We start from the raw sequence: 19,516 nt of genomic DNA, 5'->3' as shown, positions 1-19,516 counted from the left end.
AAACAAAGGCTTGCTGGGATCCCGGCCACCTGTCCTGCCCTGGGGATGCTGGGACCAGCCAGCACCTGGACAGGGGCTGTGAAAGAAAACTGGAAGCAGAACTCAGCCGAGCTGCAACCTCTGGAGTCCAAGTGAGGAGTCCCCCCTGGCTGAGGTTATCTTTAAGGCAATGGGGTCATCCTCCTTCAGAGACTCTGAGCCACTATCAGGGTACACGCGCCAAAGCCGCACTGTGGAAGGTTGCGGGACCTTCAGCAGCGCCACCGTGTGGCGGCGTCGGACAGTGGCAGCAGTGGACACAAGCTTCCAGGGCTCCCTCCCTTATACACGAGGACCTTCTCAGATCATCTCAAATAGGTGAGAGAGGCGACTTCAAAGAGATGCTGACTTTTGGCTAAATAAATGGGGGTTACTTACCAGGCATTGGAAAAGTGAGAGATATATGCCCACATTTGCACCCCTAGTTTGTGAAGCAATCTTGACCACTTCTATACTCTGTTGAATTTAGTCCCAGCCAAGGAGCCTCCCTTAAAAACTGATAACTTGAAGACAATCCAAATTGAATGCAATAGGAACTGCTTAACTGTCCGGTGAAGCTGGACAGTTCCTGGGGGTGTTGCCAGGTTCCTGACTCAAAGAACAGGTGTTGTGTGAGAAAATGAGTGAGTGAATTGAGAATCTCTGGATTTACACCTCAGCATACTAGAGCTTCCTGTTACAGATTTGTTAGATGAGACTTTTCCTGCCTCAGTTTCAACTGAGGCCTGGGAGTGGCTGAGTGTGGGCCCCTCACGCTGTGCAGAATTCACAAATGAAATTTCCAGCCCCAAATCAAAACTACAATGAGGTATCACCTCACACCAGTCAAAATGACCATCATTCAAAAGTCCACAAATGACAAATGCTGGAGAGGGTGTGGAGAAAAGGGAACCCTCCTACACTGTTGGTAGAAATGCAGTTTGGTGTAGCCATTATAGAAAACGATATGGAGATTCCTCAAAAGATTAAAAATAGACTTACCATAGGACCCAGCAATCTCACTCCTGGGCATATATCCAGAAGGAGCCCTAATTCAAAAAGAAACCTGCACCCCAATGTTCATAGCAGCACTATTTACAATTGCCAAGACATGGAAACAGCCTAAATGTCCTTCAACAGATAACTGGAGAAAGAAGTTGTGGTATATTTATACAATGGAATACTACTCAGCCATTAAAAAGGATAAAATAATACCATTTGCAGCAACATGGATGTCCTTGGAGAATGTCATTCTAAGTGAAGTAAGCTAGAAAGAGAAAGAAAAATACCAAATGAGATCACTCATATGTGGAATCTAAAAAAAAAAAAAAAAGACGAAGAAGAAGACAAATGAACTTATGTATAAAACAGAAACAGACTCACAGACATAGAATACAAACTTGTTATTGCCAGCAGGGAGAGGGGTGGGAAGGGGCAGACTGGGAGTTTGAGATTTGTAGATACTGACAGGTATATATAGAATAGATAAACAAGATTATACTGTAGAGCACAGGGAAATTGGTATACAAGGTCTTGTAGTAGCTCACGGTGCAAAAGAATATGAAAATGAATATATGTATGTTCATGTATAACTGGAAAATTGTGCTTTATGCCAAAAATTGACTCAGCGTTGTAAACTGACTATACCTCAATTTAAAAGAATATTTCTGCCCCTTACCTGAGAATACAGAAGAGCTGTAAGTATCTAAAGAGGAGAGAAGGGGGAAGAGTTTCAAAAAGATTTTTTTGGAAGATGCTGTTGCCAAGCCCCTACTCCCTTGTGAGGAGTGTCCAGGGCAGCCTCTATCCCTCAAGCTTAATGGAGCTTTGCAGGGGGGGCGACTGGGGAGGATGAGGCTTCCACGGTTGCAGTAGATCTTGCACTGTGTTCCTGAAGTCTGGATGGATAGAAAATATTGAGACAGCTAAGGGACCCCAGCAGTAAGATTCAATGCAGAATGGGCCATGAGCAAACCAGGGGCTTGAGGGAACGGCATCCAGAGTGACAGACTACATTGCCTACATCAGAGGGGCTGTGATCAGAGGGGCTGGCGGGGGTCTCTGAAACCCAAAAACTTTACCCCAGGCGAAAGGTGGATATCTGCTTCAGATATCCTCTCACTGAAGAAGCTCTGTCAGACACAGGTCCCGTGACAGGAGACCATGTCCTTGTCCCCTCACTACCTGTGCCCAGTCCAATGGTCAACCTTCTTTAGCCAGTTGGGGAAACATGAGCTGAGAAAGCAAGAAGCCGACCATCTGGGGCTCTGAGACAGCAGGTTTTCACCTCCCTTCTGCTCCAGCTAGGAAGAAGGAACAAGATGGGATGCTAATTTTGGCTCTGAGTTTCTATTATTACACAAGCTAAGCTTTCAACCTGTTTGAGCGAGATGAGCATTTACCCGGCGCACTCTCTTTGCCACGCTTTGCTGGGGCTTTGGAAGACAGAGGAAGACAGCGACCTAGAGCCCTCCTCTCAAGGGCTGCCTGTCACTGGAGAAAAGTCTAGTGTCCCCACTAGGACATTTAGTCAGAGCAGGAAGTGGTCCAGGGAAGGACGGCCACTGCAGACTGAGCGCCCTTGAGTTCAGAGATAAATGAATCCAGTACTGCCATCATGAATCTAACATTCAAATCCAAACAACACGAATGTGTTTCTTCTACATAGTCTATCAGGGAAGACAAACACAGAAACAGATAACAGCAATGAGGGCCAAACGGCATAATACAAGTCTGGAAGAATGCTCTAGAAACAAAGAGAGCTAATTTTTTTTTTTTTTTGAGTTGTTGGATAGAGTTTCATGGAGCAAGTAAGATTTGATCTGAGTCTTGAAGGATGGTCAGGAAAGCCTTGGAAGAGAAGCAAGTGAAAAGAGGGATTCACATCACGTAAGAAAGCCATACTCTGTAACAGAATCTCCACAATGCCCAGGACCAGTCATACTCGGTTATTTATTTCTAGTCCCTCGCGTGCTTGGCATCCGATAGGTGCTCACTAAGTGTCTGTTTTGGTTCACACGGTAATTCCTCCAGGACTTACTCAGGCCTGACCCTATCTGCCTCTAAATTATGTAAATTTGAGTTCTTCTGTCCTATTTTTTTTTCCTTTTTCACCACTTTTCACTTCTATCAGGGTCACTTTATTAAAAAAAATTCATGAAGCTAAATTTTGTTGAGGACATACTGCGAGTAATGTTTGAGATCAAGACCCCAAATTGATTCCTGTTGTTCTATCTGCCAGGTTTGGTTCTTAAAAAATTGTTTTCATGAGCCCCACCAGTCAAATCCACACTGCATAACTGTTAGTCTTTCACTTTGAATCCCTTTGTCTGATCTTCCATGTCTACTCTCAGACCAAATACCAGGAGCCTAAGGCCTAGAGAGGCCAGACAGAGCTGTCTGTTTCACACCTCCTTTCCCTGAACTCATCCTGGACCCACTTCCTCTTCCTCCACTGAATCCGAGAGGGGACACGAGAATCTGTCCCTTTACACTAATACCCACAATGGTCTGTTTCCTTATGCGAAACTGTGTGAAATCCAATACCTGCTCCAAGATTCTTGCACATTATTCGTGGCCTCTCTGGCTCTGTGTCCTAGCCTTCAAGAATTCTTGATATCTGGTGTTTACTTCCTACGATAAATTGCTTTCTGTTCACTGCCCCCTCTTCCAAGATTTGTCACTCACCCCAACTTCAAGCCAATCCGCAAGGCCTTTCCCAAAGGTTTAGAGTGACTGAGGGGGTTTGCATCACCATATTTCCAGACATTCTCCTCCTCCTCCCCAGTTTCCTAGGTCGGCCATGGCTCTCCCTTCAGGCATGCCTTAGGAATCAATGACTTGCTTTATTATGCAGATAACTTTAGAGTTCCCCTCCTTTGTTCCCCTACCCTCTGGGCCTTTCTCTTTGTCTTCAGTTCATTCAAACAAATGGAAATGTTCACAATGGGTTTCTCCATTTCAGCAATGCACTAAAGATATGATGCAGGTGGGGAGTGGTCTAACCTGGGAGCAAACAATAAGGGAGTAAGTACCCTGTTGGTAAAGAATTTAAAGACAATAGTAATATCAGAGCAGGCAGACAGCTAGATAAGAGCAGAGAAAGGCGGACACAGGCCAAGTGGCAGGAATTAGGTGAAAAAGGAGAGGGATGGCCAAATGCAGGAAACCACACATCATGTAAACAATGGGGGTCCTTGGGCAGACAGAGAAAAGCAGGAATCTCAGGACTGACAGGAGATCACACATTTTGGGGTGACTAGTGTCCTGGAGGCAGACAAAGAAAGGTGGGAAAAGGCAGGAATCTCCAGTGTCCAAATGTAACCTTTTGCTCATTATGCCCTCATTACAATAAAATGAGCCTTGCAGGTCAGAAGTACCCATCGTGTACTGATGCCATGACACTTCCGATCCAGACTAAATAAGGACAAAAGTCCCTTCTCCTCTTGGGAAGGTGGAGCTGGGATGGAAATCAGGGAATACGACCCCAAACCCTTCCTCCCTGATTAAAATTCCACCCATTCTTTTCTATACCCTGCAAACAAAAAATACTGCAAGCCATACCAGTAAACAGAGAATGCTGAAGCCATCAAGTCATCAGATGCTGCCGCCACCCCCCTCCACCCCACAGTGAGATTAAGGTGCAGACAAGCAGGCAGCCCAGCCTCTGCAGCCACTCACCATGGTGCCCCCTGAGGGAACTCAGAACAACAAAGGACAGGACACTGGCCCTAGACAGCTGGGTGCTTGTCAAAGGAATGGTTTCAATGAGCCCAAACGTTTGCACCCTCCCATACATAGAAAAGTGCTAAATTCTTTAACTTGAGATGCCTGGTTTTCTGTAACAGTAATCTTTAATATTCTGACTCCCTGGTCTTTGCTGTGAAGCTCCCATATATCCTGGCTCCTCCCCTGCCTTGTTGGAGCAGTCCCTCAGAGCCATCTGAGAGTCTGTCATCTGGGCTTAAAGGGGTTTGAATCCTCAGAAATGTCCACTGAATGACACATAACCCTCAACTTTTAGGCTGTGCATTTATTTCAGTTGACATGTAACCAACTTGCCAAAGAAACTCAGCACAGCTCCTCACCTGAGTCTGCCTGCTCTGCCCCTGAAAACGTACTATCTCTTCCTTAATAAATCCTCACTTCACTTTCTTAAACTTGGTGTCTCTCATCTCTGGATTCTTTCTGTGATGAGACGAGAACCTAATTTCCAGCAAAAATAAAATCATCTAGAAGTTGGTCTTTCTATTATCACCATGCTTCAATAATCCTACATGTCAATAATAAAATACTCCTTTTGTCAGGGGGTTGGGCAGGTCGGTGGGGGCAGTAGAAGAATTTACCAAAGACAAAGGGTGAAAGTATTAGGTATGCTGTCTAACAGCAGGTCACACAGATGAGAGGTTCCTGTGAGAGCTCTGAGGGTCGGTTGCTGAGACCTTTTTCAGGGAGGGTTACATCAGGTACCGAGGAGTCACAAGGTGCATGACCAGCTTGTGCACAAGTCTGATTGGTTGATGTTGAAATAATAGGGAAGGGATGGGGCCATGAAAGGGTAAAGCTACATGACTTCTTGGGGGCAGCTGGTTCTGGAGGTCAGGCTTCCAGGCATTGTATAGATGATCATTATCTCAGTAAGGCAGGCATGTATCAGGAAAAGCATATTTTTTGTTGTCTATGAGGGGCAGCAGCCAGGCACGTGAGGGACCTTGGAAGAGAGGGGCCTTGGAGCAGGAGTCTGCCAGACCCACGCTCCTTGCTGGGCCTGCTCCCCTGTTGTACTTACTGCCACGCTGCCTTCACCTTGGTAGGCGCTGCTCCATTTAGGAACGCAAAACGGGCAGACGCCTGGAAACGCCCATTTTTCTCATCATCTCTGCCAGGGAGATTTCCTTTTTTTCAAGCATAGGGAACTTTCTCCTTGACATTCTTTCTTCCCTTGGTTTCTATTCTCCTGTTTTTCCTCCATTGTCTCCACTTACACATCCTTAGTCTTGTGAAATAAAATTCATATTTATGACAAGACAAGAAAAAATTAAACATAAGAGAATTCTTCTCTGCCCTTTAACCTCCTCTTTCCCCCACTGTGCACTGTGTGTCTGCTCTGTGCAGCTACCAAACGTCTCTCACAGGCAGGAATTCCTGCTTAGCCATGAAGAGCAACACTTTCCTAGCGCCAACAAGACAACTCGTTAAGAGACAACATTCCTTCTTGATCTTGTAAGGGGTCACATGACCACCAGGAAGATGCTTAGATCTGGATTTTATAAACTGGGGGTCAATAATACATCATTTGATGTACAGTCCTCTGATTCAAAAAACTTATATAACTGTGCCTTGATTGCTAACTGGCAGAACAGTTCTCAGAGCTTTCTGAGATGTTCTTCTTGGGTTATGAGCCTCAAATTTGGCTTGAATACAACTTTCTGTTTCTTTCTTAGATCAACTGATTAATTTTTTTGTTGACAGTCTCTTTCCAAAATTCTCCCCCAACCCTGTGATAAACTTGTTCTTTGAACCAAGCAAGAAGCAGGCATGGTTAGTTGCACAAGCCTTGCCATGAAAAAAGATCTGAGGGAAAAATGAAAAAAAAAAAAAACAAAAAAAGCCACCCCCCCCCCAAAAAAAACATTATGTTTCAAAGAGGGTTACAATGCAGGGATAGAATTGTGCCCTAAATGGAGACTTGAGGCCAGCAAGAAAGACAGAGTTAGGGGAAGGAAAGCCTGGCCATTTAAGATGTGAGTGAAGCTGGCTTTCCCGAGGCCTGTTGTGGAAACACCTCACTTAAGATTCTTGTGTGGGATTTCAGGAATATGACAAAAAGATATACCCAAGTGTTCTGTGGCAGAATTATGTTACACCATAGCACAGCAAAAGGTTTGAATTCTTTCGATGATAGAGTGGGTTTCCAGGTTTTAAAGGCAAAGGAGCAAGGGGATCTCCAGCACCATGGACAGGGGCAGAGCACAGGGCCCAGTCCCCACACCTGGGAATGTAACAGGTGTTGCTGGCACTCAGGAGGAAACAGACAGAGGAAGTGCAGCCTCCTATATCACGTGCACTTACAAGTGCAGGGAAAGACTGAGCACCCACACGCAGGCACTAGCAAGGAAGTGACTCATTGCCTCTCGAACCTAGAGGTGGGAATCTCCGATCTTTCCTTCTCCCTGTGACATTTATCATTTGGCGAAACAGAGGTAATGACCACTCTGGCCCAATACGTGGTGAGCATCTGAGGTCCTCCCAGGAGTGAGCCCTCAGTACTCACTTTATTACCCTCCAATTCCACTGCAGGAAGTTGAATTCCATGCAGTAGCTGGTCAAAGTCACATCTCCCTGCCACCCCCCAGCCCCCACCCTCCTTCTCCACCATACCTCCTCATTCATCAGAGTCAGGACCAACAGCATTGGCTCACGTGCAGCATATGGCATCACCCAGTGCGTTGCTCCCGGCAGGTAGGGGGCTTTAGTCAGCTACACAGTCCCTGAGGTCCAGAGAGACTGCTGGGCTGCACAAGGGAAACAGCCCATCTCTCTGGTTGTCCTACCAAAGGAAAGAAGACGACAAGAATAGATGGAAACCACATATAATGGGGGCTTCTTATTTAGATGTTGGGAGACTACTTCTAAAACTTTGGGGATGAGAAGTCCTCCTTAAGAAGACACAAACTCCAGAAACTATAAAGGAAAAGAGTGATATATTGGACTACTATTTTTTAGCATGTATGACAAAAAAATTATCACAAAACCAAATCAAAACACACATGTGACAGTATATCTAACATTCACAAGGAGCCTTCAAATTGATTTAAAAACAGACTAACAGAAAAATGGATAAAGGCTGCATTTGATACAATGCAATTGATACAGGAAGAAATACAAATAACTGATTAACCTACAAAAAGAAACTCAATCTCACCAGTAGGAAAATGTGAATTAATACACAAATAAAATACCATTTTAACACATGACACTGGCAAAAAATTTTAATTTAAAAAAAAGTTAAAAAAATTAGCAAGCGGAACGGGCAAAGGGGAAGGAAACAAGAACACCTACACGTCACCGATGGTGGGTGAATTCTACAACACTTTGAAAAGTATTCTGACAATTTCTAATAAAATCAGGGACCTACATACCTGATGGCCTAGAAGTCTCACCTCGAGGGTCTGTGACAGACGCCAAACAGGCAGCATTTGGCGCCTGCTCTCCATCTGGCTCTGCAGGGGTTATGCTATCAGCCCCTGTGGCCACTGACTTCCGAAACCCCCTGAAGGGAGTTCGGGGCTGAGATCAGGACTGAGGCACTCTGTGCTCTGGGAAAAACTCCAGAACAGGACTTCACATGGTTAAATATTTTCAGGAGAAATTTTATGAACCCAATTCCTTGCATCATTGTATACCTAGAAAAGCACTACAACCATTAATGGAGACAATTGCTCCTTGTGACTGGCAGCAACCCTCTACTGAGCTGTGTTCTTGACTACTGCACCCCTTCACCAAAATCATATATACACTCATCTGCCCCTGCCCCTTTGAAGGACTGGCTCCTGAGCTATATGGACCTCAGTAAGCCACAAATAAAACTGAACTCACAGCTCTCACATTGTGCTGGTGTTTTGTTTGTTTGTTTGTTGTTTTTCAGTTTAAACCTATCACTGATTTTAGCAGGAAAAAAAAGATAAAATTGTCAAAGGAAAATCTTCCATTTACACTGACCCAGAAAATGACAACCCTGAATGTCATATCTCTACCTAGCTGGTTGATTAAAGAACCGTGAAATTGGTCTCTGAGAAGGCAGACCCTAACAGACCTATGGAAGACCTCTCCTGGCCAGTGAACAATGTAACAGACATACGAACTCACGTAGGCTTCAATTAGTACAATCACTTAAAAACTCCCTGAATTATCCCCATCTGCAAGCTTCCCAGGGAATTTCTTCACTTGTGTGTACTCCTTGCCCAACAATTAAAAAAACCTTTTTTTTTTTTTTTATGTTCTGATGGTTTTTATTTTATCCTTTGACAGGATAAATGAAACAGGTGAGTTCTGGTTTGCAGTACTGAGTTCTGGTGTCAGTAGGATGGGTCCTGGGTAGAGGCCTCGAGGTGCGTATTTCATGCTGGGTTTGTTACCGGAGAGTAGGTTTTTGTCTTGTGTAGGAAAGAATTTGAGTGAACCATCGCAAAGTGAAAGTAAGTTTATTTAGAGAGGTACGCATTCCATAGGCAGAACGCAGTCCTTCTCGGGACAGTGGCCCTGGGGTGCGGGGGTGCTTCGTTTTTATGGCTGGGTAATTTCTTATGCTAACAAATGGGAGGACTATTCCAACTGTTTTGGGGAAGGGGTGGGGATTCCCAGGAAATGGGCCCCCACCCACTTTTTGGCCTTTTATGGCCATGGTGCCTGTGAGTGTGTCATTTAGCATGCCACTGCATTTCAATGGGCCTATAATGAGGCTCAAGGTCTACTGAAAGTTAAATCTCCCCCATCCTGGGCCTGGTTTATTTTAGCCAGTTTATGCTGTATCCTCAGTGGCTATGATATTCTTTTACTGGTTGTGCTGGGCCCCCTTCCCTCCTGTCTCAGGTTGGGGTGTCTGGGAAGCAGAAGTAGGCTGAGAGGCCATCAGCAAAGAAGTGTTCCTTGAAGCCACAGATGAAGAACAGGATCCCAGCTGAGTGGAATGTGTTGCCTAAGAAGACAAGGCTGATGGGAGCCCTGAGGGATTCTCTAAAAGATGGTAAAGCAGAAAGTGTGAGTGAACATGTGGTCCCTTAATTGAGGGTTCTGTGTTCATTCTGCACTTGCCCTCAACCTCCAATGCCCAGTGCCTCTTGCTGCTGATAGTTTCAAACTGAGTGCGTTTCCTTCCACACTTGTAATTCTTTTTCTAGACCTTATTCAGGAAACAAGGGGGCCATGTGGCCATCTCACGGTGGAAGAAGCACAAAGGCTCTCCCCGTAAATTAGGATCACTATTGTCAACTGAAATAAATGCACAGCCTAACAGTTGAGAGTTATGTTTTATTTGGTGGGAGGACTCAAGCCAGGATGACAGCCTCTCAGGTCGCTCTCAGGGACTGCTCCGAAGAGTTGAGGGAGGGGGGCTAGGATATATAGGAGCTTTACAACAAAGATCGGGTAGTTGGAACAATAAAAGATGACTTGTTATCTAAAGAAAACCAGGCGTCTCAAGTTAAAGAATTTAGCGCTTTTCTATGTATGGGAGAAAGCAAACATTTGGGCTCATTGAATCCATTCCTTTGACAAGCACCGAGCTGACTAGGGCCAGTGTCCCATCCTTTCTTGTTCTGAGTCCCCTCAGAGGGCACCATTGTGACTGCAGAGGCTGGGCTGCGGGCTGGTCTCCACTGTGGGGGGTGGTGGCAGTGTCTGAGGACTTGATGGCTTCAGCACTCTTTGTTTACTGATACGGTTTGCAGTATTTTCATTCACACTATGCAGCGTTGATAAGAAAACAAAACTTTTCTGTTTCAGGGAGCAGTCTCTAGCCTCAGATTCATATAAAAGAAACATAACTTCATCTAGATTTACTTCAATTTCTGTTTGAAACCCCACTTCCATAGGAAGAGTGGAAATTTAATTCCAGTATATTTTGGTTTATCCCAGCCCCACCTCACAGCTCTCTGCCTCCTTTCTGCCACTGTCGAGCCCCCACAGAGATATCACTGCATGTTCACTGGCCCTGGGTCCCCTAAGATCTCTCTGGAGTCTTAACACCCTTTGCTCTCCCCACTCACCCAAGAACTTTTTCCAGATAACATCATGCATAGGCCCTCTCTTTGAGACCCATCCAGTGCTCTGAGCCTCAGACTTGGGAACCACCACTGGGAGGCTAAAGATGATGCAGGAAAACGGATGTGGGACGTGAGGAGGGCCGTGTCCCAGGTCTTGGTTAAGCCCCTGGGATGTGCCCCACCAAGTGTGGGTCCTTAGCGTTGCACAGGAAAGAATTCAAGTGTGAGGCACAGTTTGTTGCCGGTGGATCCAACCGGTGCTCCAGGTTCTTGTCCCGTCACAGAAAGAATTCAGAGACAAGATGTAGAGGTTAAAAAAAGTAAAGTGAGGATTTACTAAAGGATGGATAGTACACTTTCAAGGGAAGAGCAGGCAGGCTCAGGTGAGCAGCTGCCCTGAGTTTCTTTGGCAAGGTAGTTACATAGGGTGTAAAATGAATGGGTGGAATATTCATTGAAGAGGGAAGGGCTTGAGGTCGTATTTCCTGATTATCATCCCAACTCCACCTTCCCAAAGGGAGGAGGGATTTTTGTCCTTATTTAATCTGAATCAGAAGTGTCATGGCGTCGGTGCATTATGGGTACTTCTGACCTGCAAGGCTAATTTTATTGAAATGAGGGCATAAAGAGCAAAAGAGCATTTGGACTCTGGAAATTCCTGCCTTTTCTGACCTTTCTGTGTTGGTCTCCAGGCCAAACGGTGTGGCCTCTTTTTAGCCCAAAGATTCCTGCTTTTCTTTCTCTGCCCAGGGACCCCTAGTGCACATGCATGTTTCCTGCATTTGGCTTGTGCCCCTCCTTTCTGCCTAATTCTGCCATTTGGCATGCATCCCCCTTTCTCTGCTCATATCTAGCTATCTGCTGCTCTAACATTGTGAAGTCAATCAACTAATGCTTGGATTTGTTAACCTTCGTCCCAATTCTATGCTGAATTTTCCAGTTCATGGCCCTTCACGAATGTGCATACACCACACACTCCTTCCATGAATATGCATGTACCTTTAGCTTAAAACTTCCTTAAATTTGATGTTCAGGGAGACACTGCTTTGGGAAAGATCCCCTGCATTCTCCTCACTTGCTGCAAGTAATATGTCCTTCCTTCCCCCAATCTTTGGCTTGGTTTTGTCTTCTGGAGTGAACCCAGGTTTCCGAGTAACATTATTCCTACCCCCAGCTGCCCAGCCCAAACTCCAGTTTAGCTGCTCAAAGGAGTAACGCTTTCTGTCGTCTCCGGTCAGGAGCTATTTTCTTTCTTGCATGTAACACAGTGAGGAGCATGTAAATACGGAGAGAAACGGTGAGCAAAAGACAACCCCCGAGCCCTCCAGAGCTACCATGCAACGGCAGAGAAGACACTAATCCAGTGATTACACAAGGAATCCAAAACAAAGTTAAAAAGTAAAGTTGCAAATGACATCAGAGCTGGGAATGGAATGTACCTAGTAAAGATAAGAGCCTATAGCATGGATTTTGATGTAGTGAAGTTTTGCCTGAGAAATTGAAGACAGAGTTAATTCAAAGAGGGAGGAAAGCTTTCTCGGCTGACAGGACACGCTCGTGGAGGGGTATAAATTGGCACATTGCGGGAAGTAAAGAAATAGAGTGCACTTTCCCTAAAAAATCCAGGCTTTTGTGGGGATCAGCGTGAGGAGGGTGGTTATGGAAGGACTTACCTAGTTTGTCCCTTAGCAGCCGCCATCCGGCCAGCCGTGGCCGCGACCTCGCCGCACTGATTACTGGGAGTTGTAGTCTCGCGGAGGGAGCAGGCATGGCGGCCTCCATGGCGAGGGTCGGCCGGCCTGCAGCAGGCTTGGGCGGAAGCTTTCGAGCCGCCAGGGCCCTGCTCCCTGCGCCATCGTCTGTCGCTTGCGGTAGGTGCAGCGGGCATCGCGAGCTCGCCCGCCCGCCGAATGAACCCAGGATCAGGGTAGGGGGGAGACGAGGCTGGAAGTCAGGGGGCGACCTCGGGGGAGGCCTCTCGTGGGACCGCGAGTCCGGTGCGGGGAGATGGCGAGGTCTGGCCGGAGCTCTGGGCAGGCGCGAGCCGGCTTGACCTCTGTGTCCGCTCCCGCAGGGGCCCTCGCGGGGCCGGGCTGCCGGCGAGTCACCGGACCTTCGCATCCCGGCGCCTTCCAGCCGCCGCCGAAACCGGTCATTGTGGACAAGCGCCGCGCCCAGCGTTCGGAGAGCAGGTGAGGCCCGCGCCCGGGCCCGAGGCCTGCCTTTGGGGTCTGTGAGCTGTGGCTCCTGCAGTCGCTTTAGACCTGCAGAGCGGGTCTGCAGCTCCCGTGGCAGGAGCTTGTGTGCAGGAATCCGAGAAGGGCGCCCAGCCCGGTTGGTTTCCTTCTTTTCTTCCACCCAAGCCGGCGTGGACGTTCCCTGCAGTCTTACTAGGTTAGAACGTCAAGTAGGGATCCTCCAGGTTGGAAGCTCTGTGTCAATTTTTCTCTGAAGTACATCGTATTTTACTTTATTTAGGAACGCATCGTTCCTCCCTGGTTGGAAACGGATTGCCCGCAACAGTCTTAGTTCCGCAGCTCACTGTGTTTTACTGTCCCTCGCAAAAGCGATGCAGTGGTAAAAAAAAATTTCCACTAATTTGTGTCTGAAACTTGCTCTTCAAGACAGTGTGCTTAAAAACCTTGTTTACTTAAGGACGGTGGTAATTTTGAGGTACATGTAAATTTAGGTGATCTAGGATTTGCAGAAGGTGTTTCTGTAGAACTGTATAACAACCTTATTAAAAAGCGAATTTTAGGAGGGGAAGGTTGGTGTGACTTTTAGGCTTTTTGAAAGGGTTCTGCGTCGTCGATTGGATTATCTCTGTGTTTAACATTTAAAATATCCTGTGATTCTAAGTTGAAATAAACTTGAAGTTAAGAAACCTTGAGATTCTGAGTAAGATTTCTCTGTAGAGATTTTTGTTTTGTTTTTGTTTTTGAAAGTGGAAAAGACGTATGTCTCTTAAATGGCAGCACTTAATATAATACAATTAAATGGGAATTACTAATTTGGTAAACAGTTTTTAAAAGTTTATTATAAAGTTTGAGGTCTTAGTAAAGTTTCTAAACTAAACTTTCTACGCTATAAACCTTTCCTCCTAGATGGTATACAAGTTAAAGAAAGTAATATGGAACAAGGAGACATATGTATGGACAAGGAGACGTGAACAAAAATGAACACAAAAGTAATGTTTGTAATCAGAACTTAGAGCAGTCCAGATGCCCTTCAGTAGGTGAATAGGCACGTGCATTCACATAATGGGCAGTTACACGGCAGTGAAACATGAATGAACTAGAGTTAACAGAGATTAACTTCACAAATACGATGTGTGAGAAAAGCAACCTGCAGAAGAATTGATACAGTGTGATAGCATTTTTATATTGCCCAGACATAACATACATGTGTAAAATATAAAATAGTTTACAAGGGAAATTCTGCACTTTCACAGAGCAATCAAACCTCGCTCTCCCAATAGCTGTGCAAACTGACATTATGTGTCTTCTGATACGACAGGATAATATCACATAATCACCTCTGTAATATTTTTATTAAAAGTGTTTAACCTTGGTCTAGGCATGTGGATGAATAAACGAAACGAGAATCCAGGGATGGTCTGTAAGATTATAGGCTTTGACTTTTCAGAGAAGTTGGTGATAATGAAAACAGGAATGTGGGGAATAGTACTAGTTTAAGAAACTAAAGAAGCTAACAGCCAGATACAGTGTGTGAAGTTTGACTGTAGCTCGGATCAGGCACCAAGTAGCTATAAAAGGAGCAATTAGGTATATTTAAATGTAAACTATATTAGCTCATACTGTTGAATTGATGCTGAAGTTCTTAGGTGTTACACAAGTGTTGTGATAAGTGTAAGAGAAAGTCCTTATTAGCAGTAGCCTCCTGAAGTACTGAGGGATGAAATGCCTTGCTGTCTGATGTTTTCAAATGTTTCAGGAAAAAAAAATTATATGTATAAATAAATAGGGAAAAATGTTGGCAGTTGATGAAACAATGTGTATTATATATATGGGTGGTCATTGTATTACTGTTTCAACTTTTTGGTAGGTTTGACACGTTTCAAAGTAGAAAATTGAGGAAAAGGAAGAAATTCGTAGGAATATTCGTCACCAAATTTAGTTAATTACCCCGTAGTATTAACTATGGGGGTAGGGAGGGGTGCATAGGGGCTTCAACTGTATTGATCATTTATTTCTTGAGGTGGCTGACAGGGACATGTATTTTCATTGTAACGTCATTTATCCTTTTCTGTAGATTAAATATTTCATGATGAGTTTAAAATCAGTTTGAGAACAGGAAGATTATTTTTAAAGTCAGTTTGCAGTTGGTGGTTTTTATGTTTCTGTCTTTTGCAACATAATTTATTATAACATGTACAACTCAAAGTGAGGCCTCTGGATATGGTCACAGGCTTTGGAATCTGACAGACATGCCTACATTTAAATCTTGACTCGTTAAGTTCATAGCTAATGAAATAATAGGTCTGCTATTTACCCTCTCTAAGCTTCGTTTTCTTCATCTTCACCTGGTTGTTGTAAGGATCAGTTTACACTATAGATGTTTAATAAAGCTTTTAACACAACTCTGGGTGAATACTTGGGAACTGTTAGCTACTCTTGAGCACCGACAATTCTAGAAATAAAATGGACTTTTCTTATATAGAGAAGGAAGAATAAAACATGTCAACATCCTAATCTTTTACTCTATTTGGTAAAGCAATGACTTTTCTTTTAATGATCTTTTAAGTTTGCTTTTTAATTTTTTAAAATTTATGTTTTTCACAGGTTCTTGAGTCCTGAATTCATTCCTCCAAGGGGAAGAACAAATCCTCTGAAATTTCAAATAGAAAGAAAAGATATGTTAGAAAGGAGAAAAATACTCCACATTCCAGAGTTCTATGTTGGTCGGTAACAGCTGGATGCTTTTATTACTAGTGGTTGGAGGGGTTTTCTTGGCATAGAGAAAATTGTTTTTCACCTGTCTGTGTTTTACCCGTATGAGGTACTTATTCCTAATAGTATGTTAAAATATTTAGGATGTTTTGAAGTTCCCTGGAAGTGCTGTTGTTTCCGCATCTCATGTAAAAGTTCACTTCTCTTTTGAATTTCTAGGGAGCATTCTTCGTGTCACTACTGCTGACCCATATGCCAGTGGAAAAACCAACCAGTTTCTGGGGATTTGCATCCAGAGATCAGGAACAGGACTTGGAGCTACTTTTACCCTTAGGAATACTATTGAAGGGCAGGGTGAGTTTCATTTCATTATTTTGATTTTCTGGAAAATGGTATCTCAGGATTCTTTTTTATTTTCTTTATCCTGGGATAAGAAAGTGGAACTTGAAAGTAAATGGGATCTCTGCGGGATGACATGGAGCCTGTGGCCTAGGAATGGTATGAGAATTGAGGTTGCTGAGTAAATAGAGTTGGTGCATTGCTTTTTCCTAGAAAAGGCTTCTTTTTGTTACAGGGACACCACCATTAGAAGTAGTCTTTCCAAATCATGGCAAAATCAAAGGAGGAGACATGACTGTAGAGCAGTGTGGGGACATTCATTTTAGGAGCAGTTAACCCATGAGAACATTAAGATAAACATAATGATGTCCTTGTAAGTTCATTTCTCCTAAAATGAATGGCCCCCATTTTGCTTTATATTACAGCAGTTATCACAATTATTAGTTATATAAGAATTGGAGGAATTTCAAAAAAAGGCAAAAATACGTTTGCTGTGCCTAATAAGACAGAGGAACAAGTGGTAAAACTCTGGAAAAAGTTACGAATCAAAAGGCAGGAACAGTAAATGTTTCGTGCTTAAAGTTGTGTCTTCGTGGTCTCTAACCGTGCAGTAGTGTGTTGAGAGAAACTGAACGTGACAGCAGTCGCTGCCTTCCCTGTCCTGTAGTGACCTGCGGTACTGTGCATGTAGGAACTCAGCAGGACTTGGCTGCGGATAGGAGCTTGTGCCTCCAGTCAGGCTGTATACTTAGAGTAATCTTGTAATAGAAAGTTGTACTTGAGCAAAGATGTGACAGACCTGAGTTTGATCTTTTTGTTTAAAATTGAGATAATTTCTACGTCCCAGGGTTGTGGTCAGTTGATTGTGATGTTGTGCATGAAGTCCTGGACACAGAATACTCAAAAGTATTAGCTCTGTGTTGCCACTTTCTACCGTTAACGTCTTGACTGTTCGTAACCTACTGGTACCTTCTCCATTGATACTTCCTACTTTGATGGTTCCTTCTAGTCCCTTGGCTTTAAATACCATCCGTGTGGTGTTAATTCCCAGATTCATATCTTGTGGACTGACCCTTGTTACGGATTTGCACATACAACTACCTATTTGACATCTTCATTTGGGCATCTAAAATAAGCATGAAACAAGTTCAGAACAACAGTTTATTTCCTTCAGTGTGTTCTCACAGTTTTTTCTATTTCCATCAGCTGTACCACTCCCCACCCATTTACTTAAACCCAAAACTTAGGAGCTATTTTAAAAAAAAAATATTTTATTATTATATTGTTTTAAAATTTATTTTTAATTTTAATTTTTTAAAATTTAATTTAATTTTTTTTTAATGGAGGTACTGGGGATTGAACCTAGGACCTCTTGCATGCGAGGCATGCACTCTACCACTGAGCTATACCCTCCCTCCAGGAACTATTTTTAATTATTCTTTTTCACACATTCCGGTCCATCAGCAGTCTCTAAAACTTTTATCCCAGTTCTGTCTGTTTTTCCATGTCCATTGCTACCAGTCTTGTGCATGCCACCATCATCTGCCTACAGCTCTGTGCAGTATCTCTCATGTACTTTCCTGTCCCACCAGGTTACTGTGCTCCAGCCAAATGGGCATTTTTCTGGTTTCTTTGCATTTGCTGTTCTTCCTGCCTGGAGCATTCCTGGCCCTTCATAGAACCAGGTTAAATGTCATCTTTTCAGAGAGGCTTTCACTGACTATACGCTTTAGTTGCCCTCGCCCCAGTCCCAGTGTCATCACCCTGGATTGTCTTCATTGTATGACATTACCTTGGTGGTGGCTTGTTTATTTGTTTATCATCCACTAGAATGTAAACTTTATGAGAGGAGAAGAATTTTACCTATTTTGATTTTGCTGTAGGCACAGCTCCTAAATCAGTGCCTATAACAATAGATTGTACAGTGAATGCTGGCTTAAATCCTGGTATTAACACAGGGGTCAATGTTGATCATGTGTTTTACTATTTATATATTTTTTTGGGGATTAGTCCAGGAATACACTCAGAATACACTCTTCCCCTTAAATGTTCGATGATACAGATGATATATATTAACCTATTACACATAGCATCTTGGAAACACTCAAAGCTATTTCTAGCTTGCTTCATGTAAGAAGGAGGGCTTCAGAGTGTTAACAAAGCAGGGCCATCTTAAGAGGACTTCTATACCAAAGTTAGAACTTAAAAATGTACTTTCTCTTTCTGCATCATTAATTCTGTTGCTCTTAATGTAGAGGAGATAAAGCTTTATTTAAGTAATTAGGAAATGAACAAGAACATGACAGTGAAGAATTTATTTAAACTTCCAGCTAAGTTAATACTGTCAAAATTAAGGAGATACATGGCTCACCCTACTTATAGAAGACGTTTTTCTTTAGACTTTATCATTCTCATTCTAATTCAGGTTTTCTCATTTTTTTAATCTATATGGATTTTAGTTTATTTCTATTTCTTTCTGTAATCTTCATTTTAAAGATTATATATTTATATCGTATTTCCTACATGCAAAAAACCTGAGCTAATTCCTTCATGAAATAGCTTTTATCGTAGTAAGAGGCATATGCAGGAATCTGAATTTAGATTGTAAGAATATGTTATATTCTTCTCTTCTTAGGTGTTGAGATTTGCTTTGAACTTTATAATCCTCGAATCCAGGAGATCCAAGTGGTCAAATTAGAGAGACGGCTGGATGACAGCTTGCTGTACTTGCGAGATGCCCTTCCTGAGTACAGCACTTTTGATATGAATATGAAACCAGTAGCACAAGAACCTAGCCAAGAAGTCCCTGTTAATCAGGTATGAAGTTGTACATTTGAACTGGAAGTTCAAGAATAAAATCAGAAATACGTATCTTAATGACAGCTTTTAGAGGAATTTTTGCTTGCAGCTGTCAGCCTAATGTATTCCCTGCCTTGTGTTTTCCGTAGCTGAAAGTGAAAATGAAGCCTAAGCCCTGGTCCAAACGCTGGGAACGTCCAAAATTTAATATTAAGGGGATAAGATTTGACCTTTGTTTAACTGAAGAGCAAATGAAAGAAGCCCAGGAGTGGAGTCAGCCGTGGCTTGAGTTTGATATGATGAGGGAATATGACACTTCAAAAATTGAAGCTGCAATATGGAATGAAGTTGAAGCATCGAAAAATTCCTGATCTGAGAATGAATTGGGTTACTTGCGGAGGATATACTGACTCTCCAAGGATTTATGTAGAAACTAATTTTATATAAAAGGACCCAGTCATTAAATCAACTAAGATTCATTATTTTATGGGTATTATTAAAATAAATAAAATTAGCACACCGGTTTATTACTTTAAAAAGAAAAATACACATGCCAAGCAGTCTGAAGTCCATTCTCTTAATGGAGGCAAAGCCACAGTCCAACTGTTACCCTGATGCTCTTCCCTGAGCTTGGAAAGTGGATGGGATCACTTTTTAAATCTGTGAAAGAAATCATAAATACAAAAA

General features: G+C 43.3%; 1 protein-coding gene, 1 long non-coding RNA gene and 1 other non-coding gene across 3 annotated transcripts in view; 1 reads left to right on the top strand and 2 right to left on the bottom strand.

Annotated features, from left to right (window-relative positions):
• Positions 1–12,542, bottom strand: part of LOC116661714 — a 22,798-nt gene extending 10,256 nt beyond the window's left edge. Inside the window, exons 1-3 of the long non-coding RNA XR_004317618.1 lie at positions 12,455–12,542; positions 7,399–7,567; positions 1,234–1,285 (exon numbers count right to left, since the gene is read on the bottom strand). This is a non-coding gene — a long non-coding RNA (uncharacterized LOC116661714). The remainder of the gene's footprint in view (positions 1–1,233; positions 1,286–7,398; positions 7,568–12,454) is intronic.
• Positions 12,501–19,516, top strand: MRPL19 (mitochondrial ribosomal protein L19). Its single transcript, XM_006192336.3, has 6 exons — positions 12,501–12,652; positions 12,856–12,973; positions 15,584–15,702; positions 15,911–16,045; positions 18,666–18,847; positions 18,979–19,516. Exons 1-6 carry the CDS (start codon positions 12,550–12,552, stop codon positions 19,198–19,200), a joined length of 879 nt encoding a protein of 292 aa, XP_006192398.1. The 5' UTR covers positions 12,501–12,549; the 3' UTR covers positions 19,201–19,516.
• On the bottom strand, positions 17,372–17,443 carry TRNAA-CGC. The gene has a single exon. It is a non-coding gene; the product is annotated as a tRNA-Ala (tRNA).

Source organism: Camelus ferus, chromosome 36 (genome assembly GCF_009834535.1).
Source record: "Camelus ferus isolate YT-003-E chromosome 36, BCGSAC_Cfer_1.0, whole genome shotgun sequence".
Lineage (NCBI taxonomy): Eukaryota > Metazoa > Chordata > Mammalia > Artiodactyla > Camelidae > Camelus > Camelus ferus.
This window is presented reverse-complemented; position numbering and strand designations above follow the sequence as displayed.